Source organism: Gossypium arboreum, chromosome 9, assembly GCF_025698485.1.
Source record: "Gossypium arboreum isolate Shixiya-1 chromosome 9, ASM2569848v2, whole genome shotgun sequence".
In the NCBI taxonomy this organism is placed as follows: domain Eukaryota; kingdom Viridiplantae; phylum Streptophyta; class Magnoliopsida; order Malvales; family Malvaceae; genus Gossypium; species Gossypium arboreum.
Window position 1 is genome coordinate 59,749,908 of NC_069078.1, and position 10,136 is coordinate 59,760,043.

Here is a 10,136-nt window from a genome sequence, read left to right on the forward strand (position 1 = left end):
ATTCTTGAAGACTTGGAATTCAAGCAAGAAAGAGACATTACAAATTTTTGTGAAAACAACTCAAACATCCAATTGTCAAAAAAACAAAAAAAAATCTTATGCTACACAGAAGAAACAAGCATATTGATATAAAATAGTACCTTTTTTGTGAAACTTTAATCATGAAGGAACAATTGAACTAAAATGAAGATCAAGTTGTTAATGTATTTACCAAGCCTCTCAAGTTGGCATCATTTATCAAGTTCAAAAAAGTACTTGTTTGCACTTTGGAAAATCTAGATGGCGTTAGCCGTCAAGTAGTAAGTATGGAAGAATTAATTAATTTAGGCTAGTCTGTAGTTTGATTTAAAAAAAAAAAGTCTTAACTCAACTCAACCCACCCAAATAACTCACTCTACTATTTTAAAAAATAAAAAATAAAAAATCTAATATTAATATTCTATATTATATGCTTAAATTTAAATAAAATATATTTCAAATTATTCAATTTAAATTCGGACAGAACCAGATTCAAAGACAAAATATCATTGCCAAAACTCAGGCCGAGCCGGTTGGACCGATCTAATCACTTAGCCCATAAACAAGTTGAATTCAAACGCGATATAGCCCGGTCTGAGCTGGGCCTACCCAACTGGGCGGATGAGAGGTCAATTCAAATTTCTTTTTCAAAGAAGTCAGTTCAAAATTTATATTGTTATTTATAATATTTTTAATTTTAAAAGTGTCTAAAGTAGCCTGTTATCCAATGCGGCGAGGACCACATCGCTATAATGCAACCCCCAGCGCATATATTAACGGAAAACCAAAATCCAAAAGAGAAAAACCGTCAGTTTTTTGTTTTCGTTTTATTTTTCCTTCCCAATTTTGCTCCGCCACAATGCCAACTCATCTCTTCTCTCCGCCTAGGGTTTCCATTTCCGCCATTGCAGCTCTTTCCTGAACTTTTAGTTTCACTCACATTGCATCGGGATCAGCGCTTTGTTTTGAGAACTAATTCGAATTTTTTAACTTTCTCCGCAATTTTAGGGTTTTTTCCCAAAATTTTAATGGTGTAGATCGAGGTGAGTCTTTATTCTTTATCATTTTCATATTCTATTTTTATAGTTTTTTTTTTATTTTTTTTAAAAACTGTAAATTTTTTTAACGAGCTATAATTTCTTGTATTTTCTTTATTCTGGATTGCATGACTGCGTAAGATTTTTTGTATATGTGAATTTACAATGTATATAGTTTTTCCTCGTTTTTATTTTAAATTTTGTTTAATCACATTTTTTACATTTGAGTTTCCTTTAATTATTTAAATTTTATTTCTCTTAAAAATTAATATGAAAAGGAAATGGTTAATAATATACAATTTTACAAACATGATAGTTTTCAAACTTTTTAACTCCTGGAATTGCCAGCATTTATTGAAAAACAATAAATTTTAAACGCGTGGAATTATTATTAGCATTAGTATTAATTATGAGCTATACATTGCTGTAGTAACATTGTGGTGATTTTATCTGCATTGTTCATTGCAGTGTATAGATTCGGAGCTAGCTTTGTGTCTCAATGGTATGCTCACTGGGAAGTGGTAGAATGGCGGTTATGGCTAGGCTTCTTGAAGCAGGAAGCATCTCGCCGAGTATAGCAGGTACACTATTATTACACGGTATGAAATATCGGAATGTGAATGCTTCCAATATGTTACTTCAATTCGGGTGTGATAGATAGAGTATGTGACTGCCACGTGTATGCCTTTTCTTAACAAGTTTCCTTGTATTTAGAGCGTCTTGGGATTATATCCTCACATCCACGTCCATATGTGTCCAACATGGGTATTTCAAGAAAAATGAAGAGTTGAAGCAACGCTTATTATAAAAATTTTAATAATTTGCACTCGTTGGTTGCATGGTCAAATTGAAATGATGTGGTCTAATTTTGTGAGCAATCAGTAATTAGTTACTAGGAAGTGAAATAGAATGTTGCAAATGAACTGACGTAAGAGAAATCATTAAAGAAATATCTCAATTTTGCATCACCCGTTTCTTACTTTTATTCTTTTATATTGTATGTAACTGTCATGTTCTGAATGCTTTAAGGGAGATAAATATGTTGTGTCATACAATTGGTCTCTTCTTTTTGAGAAACTCTGTAATTATTCTTTCTTTTTGAGAAGGTCTCTGTAATTATTATAGTGAAGTTAGTGGTAGCTCTGCTCCACCACAAAAAGAGAACCCACAACTTCCTGTTTCTCCCTCAATATTTCGCACTTTTGATCCATTTACTAGATCTTTTTTATTTGTTTTTGTTCTGTCTTTCTGTCTTATTCAAGCATGTAATTAGATGTGTAAAACTCTTGATTCACTTTTAAAATAGTTAAAACAAAAGAAGCATGTTGTCAAATTTATGAAACCGCACCTCAAACTTGACCATTGTTGCTTGCACTCGGAGGATGTGTTATCAAATTTAGGTCTTACTGTTTCAAATGAACTGGATATGTTGGTCCAATTTATTAAACAACATGGTATTGACATTGTCCTCGCTGTTGGCAGAGGAGGTTGGCAATAAAAAATTAGCTGCTCAATACATTTACAGAGAATTGCATGAGGCAGATGAGGCAAATTTACTTGATGAAGAAGGTGATGCTGTGCGGACTAATGTTTGTTCTATTGGTTTTTCAATTTAATAATGTTTCTTTTGCACCAAATTATATGGGCCATGCTGTGATCATTGTTTATGATGGCACGTTGATTTTTCTCACAGATATGCATGTCTTTGGCTTGAAGCCCATGACTGATCCTTTAAATTTGGTGAGTTTATCTGAGCTATGAAATCTCAGTTCTCTTTGACATCATGTATAAAACTCTTTCATCTAAAGAGTTGTTTCTGTTGATGCTCTCTCTGATCTATAACTATGATACCTTTGCCTATTAAGGCTCCCTCTATATGGTTTGGATTGCTGATGTATAATCTTAAATAAAAAAGAAATTCACATTTGAGTCCTACATGGGGTTTTGCAAATGTATGGTTAATTAAAGCCACCTAGAGTTTAACTTTTTCGCATGAGAATACTCACCAAGTGGCTTGCCTTTTACATTCTTAGTTACCAAAATTTCTTTGTAGCATCCAACGTGTGTTTTATTTGTTTTTAGTTTTAAGGTTGTGTCTTCACCAAGGTAGAAATTTATTCTTTATACAGTCAGTTCGTTGGGTTCTACATAAGTTGTTTTTATGCACGGCAAATTTTTTTTCTGTCGCGTAATTGTTTAATATAATCATGAAGGTATGTTGTAATGCTTGTAAGAAGCCGGTCAAGGCCAGTCAATATGCTGCTCATGCAGGTATGGAGGCATTTTACTTTTGTAACCAACTTTTCCCAATTTGTCATTATGATTAATTCAAACACTGCTAAAATTGATGTTAAGACTAGTTTATTATTATCATCTATAATATTGATAAACATTTATCTGCATTTAATGTAATTTCTGTTGTCAGTCAATTGCTATTGTTCTCAATGATCTTTCTATAAGCAGTATGAACTAGGGATTTATGGTCATTTTGTCTACATTGTTTCTTTAGTTAGTGGTGCTTCACTGAAATTGTTTCTTTTCTCTCCCTGCCGATTTTTCCAGAACTCTGTAGGTCACTAAAAATCACAGAAGAAATTATTTTGGAGCTTGATGGTAATACAGGCCATAGGAAACCTCCAAGGAAGGAAAGGAAGAAGTCAGTAGCAGCTTATGCTAGTATCCAATTTTTTTCACCTTTTTCTTCTCCAATGTGTTTAATTATTTTTGTTGCCTTCGCTTTTAAGTTTCAATCTCCTTTTATTCAATTTGTTACTATACTAATCACTCTTTTTTCGGGAAAATAGAAATATCAAAAGTACTTAAAATAGCTTTAGATGTTTTTTCTCTTTAAATGAAAATTTGTTTTTTGGTTTCCTTGTGTTTTATGTTAAAGAAGTGCCCTACTTTTTCAGTTTCATTACTAGGAAACTTGTATTTCCTAGTTGATTCATATTTTTATATTTCTTAACCTCTCTTAGACCAACCTACACTAGCTGGGGACCAGGAAAGATCCGAAATTATTGATGCTGATGATGATCCTACAGCATCAGAATCCCTCGTGGATGGGCAAATTGGAATGACTTCTTCCTTAACCATGCATGTGAAACGTAAGTGGAACATGTTGTTGATTTCTCTTGCTTTTCCCATTATTTAATGGTATGATTTTATGATGTAATGGCTATGTGAAATGTGTCATTATTTAGTTAATACATGTCAGTTCTCCCTTTGCAGCAACTGCTTCGTTATTTGAGCTTGATGCATCATTTCCCTTTTCTTTTAGGGAATTCAACTTGTATAGGTATGGGATATCTGATGGATGGCTCAGGAATTAGTCCCCAGAATACTGATCAATCAGCCTCTCTAGTGCCACCTTCAACAAAACGCTTTAAATTGTATTCTCGTTGTCCTTTTTTTCTTTTCAAATAATAGTAAATTTGTCCTAATGATGTCTGCTTATAGTTTAGCATGATAAAATTGTCTTTTCTTTAAAACAAATTTTACCTTAGCATGCTTGTAATTATCTTCCTCTTCATTACTGTTGACTCTACCCAATTTGTGGTTTCCAGAAACCTGTTTTCCTCTTCTTGTTCCTTTCCTTTGAGATGAGTATTGTATTCTTTTTTTCTGTAGCTTAAACATGGAGTATATGAGTGCAAATGTTTGAGAAAGGTTTTAAGTGACTGAGCATATTGGCATTTAGGTTGATTCATTTCTTTCTTTACAGTCTGCCAGCCTGGGGAGGATTGATTTTGTAAAATGTTGTACTTATGAATTGTGATATTTTGTTAGCTTTTTTCCGGGCTCCTTATGAAGTAGGTCACCTCTTGTTATTCAAGCTTTTGTTATTCTTTCTGAAGATCTTTTTGTTTTCTAGTGGATGATGCCTTCCTTTTCTCTTTTTGGTAGGCTAGCTGGTAACCGACTTCCCTTTCCGGATGATCCAAAAACAGCTTCTGGTGTGAAAAATATTCTAAATTCACATGACCTGTATGCATGTAAGGCTATACTAAATTTGTTGTTGTCATTCTATTTCCTGAAAATTCTCAGTTGGACAATATCTCCGGCATTTAGCTAAGGCAGAAAGGCTTTGGTTCACAATAAGAGTTTTCGATGTTTTGTTTGAGTATCTTGGGATGGCTTTTAACCAAAATTCTGGAGCAGAGATATATGCCTCTCAGAAAGGCTATCCTATTACCAAATTATTGCTCGTTGCTACTCATGCATTAATGTTTATCATGTACATTTGCAGCAAAGGACTCTCCAATTGGAACAGTTTCCAGAAGTGAAACCCCTAACGTTAACTGTAAGCTGACAAAAGGTAATCCTTACTGCTTTCACTTAAGTGTAGTAGTTTCTGAATCTTGTAATTGACCATGAACTCTCTTTTTGCCTGCCATTAAATCAGATTCACCTGCCCCTCTTAGTACCAAAATGTATTACTCTCAAAGAAATAGTCGTCTTCGCTTAGCGCTTAGTCACCAGTACTTCATTACTTCAACCAAAGAACTTTACAGTGAAATGGCTAATCGACAAGTGTCAAAGCAGAGCACGATGATGTTACGGGATTCTTCTCAGGGGGGCTGTCCTCTTGAACAGGCGGATAATCTACTTACCAAGAAGGTTTGCCCCTGCTAACTATGCTTACTTTAGGCTTTCCTCTTTCATCTAGGTTGTAATGAGTTTGAATGTGATTTGCTTAAGGACACAAATGAATTAAAGAGAGATTATTTTGAATCATCTAACTGGAAGCTTTTTCATGATTAATCTTGAGTTTCCCTTGCAACTTTGTTTTAATTTAGTAGGAAAAACCGAAAATAACAGAAAAAAAGGGTCACCATTTAACTTTTACAAGATACCTAGTCATTAATTTCATTTATATCTTCAAGATCTCATCCTTGACTTTAAGTTAAAGTCCTCAACTCAACAATCAGTGGAATGCTATTCAAAGTTCAACAGACGAATGTCCACCAAGCAAACTAAAGATTGATGCTTATTATTTGAAGCAATTAGGGCTTCTTTAATCATGAAGAAGCACAGCATGGATTTTTAAAAATAATGAAGTGCTTTTTGATATGCCCTATGTGATTCATATGTTTTATGCATCTAGATGAACTGAAACTTCAAGGATTGAGTGGATTGTTTATCAGTTAAATAGAATAAATTTGTATCTATATGTTTGATTGCCATAACTCTTTTGCTGCACTGCAATATCTAGAAGTATTCATTGAGTTCAGAAAAACTTTGACTAATTTCATGTTCCTTGAAATGCAGCCAGAGTCTTCTCTGCAGAAGCCCGATCAAGTTCTTGCCCAAATTTCAGAATTATGCTCGAGTAAATCTGAGGTGTGCCTGCCATCCAATGACTTCTCAAATCCGCATCCTGTTGATATTATTCCAAGGCCTCAGGCTGATTCTGTTGGATTGACCCGAAGCAAATATGTTCCTGAGCACCATACTTTTGCTGGGAACTCAGGTAGTCTACTAACATAGTTGCGGTTTGCTCCAAAGTTTTTGACTTCTTTCTTTACAAATCTTCTTGTAGTTTGATTTTCTGCAGACAAACTGCTGGGGCCTTTGCAGCCTCCTAATGGAAGTGTTCCTGTTGTATAGACAGTCCCAGGATCAATTTTTGCTTGGCGAAGGTGTATTTAGCCATACATGAGATTTAGGATCCATTTTTGAAAACCTAGGAAAGCATATCTCTTCAATTGTTCATTCTAGTCTTCTGAATTACACTTTTGACAACTTGCTTCTATTTATATTTCATGGAAATGAAGTAAATATCTTTCAATTACTGTTGCTCACCGGTCTATTTGAGCTCCTCCATGCCGTTTTTACCGTTTTAGGTGTTGTATAGTCTATTATCCTCCTGCTTCGGATAGTGTATCCATTTATTCGTTCCGGATCTCAAGCCCTAATTTCAAGATCTGGAACTAGGTCTAATTATCCAACTTGGTTGAAACCAAACATAAATGTGAAAGAAAGGACCTGATTATCTCGCGTATTTCGCTCCGAAGAAGCCATTTAGGTAAGGAATAGAAGATTTGGCCATTAGCTTTCAAGATATGTTGTTGATTGGTATTGCAGATAATGAAGGATGGTAGGACCGCTACAAGGTCCGTGCCTTGGTTCAGTGACAAACTGATGCAGGGTTTTCCTTACCATCTGCAAATGCAATTCACAATGGTGGTTTTTGATAGCAACAGATTTGGACAGCCTATTGTCTTTGTCCGGAAGGTTTACTAAATGTTCCTAACTTGCACTTCTTTTGTGGAAACTTCCAGTTCACTGACAAGAAAAAAAATTTAAAAGAGAAGTCTGGTTTGTTGATGATGTGGCCAGTTGCAATCAGTTATGTGGACTTTGTTGCTTTTTTTAAAAAAAAATTTTCTTAAGTGTCTGTGTTCGAAATAGGATTATGGACATGAGTTTTTAAATATATGAAAAACTTAAAAATATTGAGTATATATGTGTCAGATACATACTCGTATGTAACCTAACCTGTCAGAATAAAATAGGATAGTGACAAGCCGCAACAGGGATTCTTTAGAATTAGGATCAGTGATTTTTTGCCATTTGTTCCCAATTACAGTGACAATGGAGAAGTGGGTCTCATAGGAATCAGTTTTCACATTTGTTCATATATACGGTGTTAGTGTGACTGATATATAAAATCGCACTAAAGGTCCCTTTAGGGCAATTTTTATATTAGTTCCTAAATTTCAAATTGTCCTAATTTGGTCCTTAATATTATACCAAATTTATCCCTTCTTTTGGCATTTCCAGCATCGTTCCATTAGCAGTCGGTGACGGTTTGCTAACTAGCAGAAAATGTGGGATGGAAAGGATGGTGAAAGTACCTATGAGGCCCCTCTATTATGAAGATTGAGATCAGTTCAAATTAGTTTGACTCTTAAATTGGTAAAAAGAATTAGATAATGTTGAATTTTAACAGAATTGACATTTATAGTTTTTAGATAGGGTATGAGTTTTTTTTTTTTTTCATTTGGAGTTGGAGTTCAACTTTGAACCATGGTTGCTGGAACTTGACCAGTTGATTGGACTAGTTGGACTGAGAATTGGTTGGGGTAATGATCTAGAAAGAGATTGAATCGGTTTTGGTTGGTTCGCGAACCGGTACAGATTGAATTAAAATGACAGTTGTATAGGTTTTTAATATAAATTTTTATTTTTATGAATGTTTTAATGATTTATTTAATCGAATTAGTTGATTCGACGAATCGGTGTCCTAATCGATTCAATCATCAGTCTGGTTTTAAATTTAATTTTTTTTGGAACAAAACATTTCATTTGCATATTTATAAAAGTTTTAAGAACATTAGCTTTGTTAAATGGTAAGTATTTATTATATTAAAAGTTGTCTTATTAGATTCTTTTTATTAGTGTAAGTATTGAATTGATTTATTTAATGGAACTAGTACTTATAATAGAGGTGAATGATTGAACACAGTTAGTGAATAATACACTAGGATACTTGTATTGAAATGCTTTGAAGTTGGGGATCAATATAGAAATTGCTCCAAAGTTTAGGAAGCTTTCATGGAATTAACCCTATATATAAGCATTATGTAGCTTTGTCGTGTAGTTTCATGCTGGTTGGTGGTGGTTCACTTTCGTGAAGTAAAGCGAATTAGTAACAATTGGAAAGGAAAAGTCACTTTCTTCTTTAATTTTTGGTAGCATTCACACCCTATGGCACACGGATAATACGTTGTAGCCGGTAGCTATCATTTCTTGTTTAAACCTTTAAACATTAAATATACTTCATGATTTCTCCTTTTCTGAACTAAAAGAGATCTTTTTTTTTTTTTTTAGTATTTGCTTATTACCATGGAGGTTTTCTACATCATAGGTAATTTCATATTAAAAGAGATTCGAATATCAACTGTCCTTTTTTCTGTTTTTAAGCTGCAATATTTTCTTCTTTTTTTTGTAATAAATAAATAAAAACTTTTGAATTAATCTATTGTTATTGAAAATTCTTAAAAGTTTCCGTAGTGTTTTGAAGAGAATAATTAGTTAAGGCTTTGCATGTCGGTAGTATTATAGAGAATGTATTAAGAAAAACATATATGAAATGAAACTAAATTTATTGAAAATTTCGTTTGAATTCGAATTTTGGTAATAAATTAAATCTTCACTCGATATGATCTATAAATATCTTTACATGTTAGTTTTGAAAGCAAAAACCACCACCATTAGTGGTGATTGGACAGAATGTTCCTTAAAAAAAGCTTCAAATTCTCCACCAATTTTTCCCCTTTGAATCAACACCCAAATTGACCTTAAATGGTCACGTTTATGAAAATTATAGGAAATATATAAACAAAAGGTTTATTTTTATATTTATTTCTAATACAAATTTTGTTAAACATCTTTTTTTCAAGGCTTTTAAAATTGAATTGGTGATAGGTGACCAGTTTATTAGTTCAATTAATTTGTTCGGTTCGATTAAATAAATAAAAAAAATTCATAAAAATAAAAAATATTAAAATTTTGGTTCATCCATCCAATTTTAACTAATATTTTGTCCAATTCAACTGATTCAATATTCTTCTTCGAACTGATATTCAACTGATTTTCGATTCAACTAATCCAACCGATCTACTCCAATAAATAACATCTGATAATTCGAAACCCACACTTTCTCCATATCCATTTTAATATTAAAAATATTGTAATATTGTTAATAAGATAAAGAAAAATGAGAGAGTCATTGTAAGTTCCTCCCGTACACTAAAATCTTAAAATTGAAAGGGTTAAGCTACATCGAGAAAGGATAAGGATTAACAGATAAATAATTGAGGGGATTCATTTGAATGGGTCCAAAGGGTCACGTATAAAACCAAACTTCTAATCAATTTTAGATAAGCCAATTGATTTTTTAATTCACCATTATTATTATTATTATTATTATTATTATTATTATTATTATATAACGAGATGGCTGTCCAACCTATCATTTATATTAATTTCTTTTTAAATATTTTAGTTTTAATTTATATAATTTTTAAAAAATTGATATGAATTCAAATTAAATAACACTATTTTATTGAATAT

General features: G+C 32.8%; 1 protein-coding gene across 2 annotated transcripts; it reads left to right on the forward strand.

Moving 5' to 3' along the window:
* Positions 1 to 753: 753 nt before the first annotated feature.
* LOC108454778 (uncharacterized) lies at positions 754 to 6,849 on the forward strand. 2 transcript variants are annotated; one of them, XM_053018695.1, is made up of 13 exons: positions 754 to 1,061; positions 1,524 to 1,636; positions 2,538 to 2,624; positions 2,749 to 2,795; positions 3,269 to 3,326; positions 3,618 to 3,731; positions 4,034 to 4,162; positions 4,336 to 4,447; positions 4,962 to 5,050; positions 5,305 to 5,373; positions 5,461 to 5,675; positions 6,327 to 6,528; positions 6,598 to 6,849. In XM_053018695.1, the coding sequence occupies exons 2-13, from the start codon at positions 1,555 to 1,557 to the stop codon at positions 6,600 to 6,602; spliced, it is 1,209 nt and encodes a 402-aa protein (XP_052874655.1). In that variant the 5' UTR covers positions 754 to 1,061; positions 1,524 to 1,554; the 3' UTR covers positions 6,603 to 6,849. The 2 variants fall into 2 exon arrangements, with proteins under 2 accessions (XP_052874655.1, XP_017608837.1); XM_017753348.2 differs by having other exon boundaries at positions 6,613 to 6,849.
* Positions 6,850 to 10,136: the final 3,287 nt, after the last annotated feature.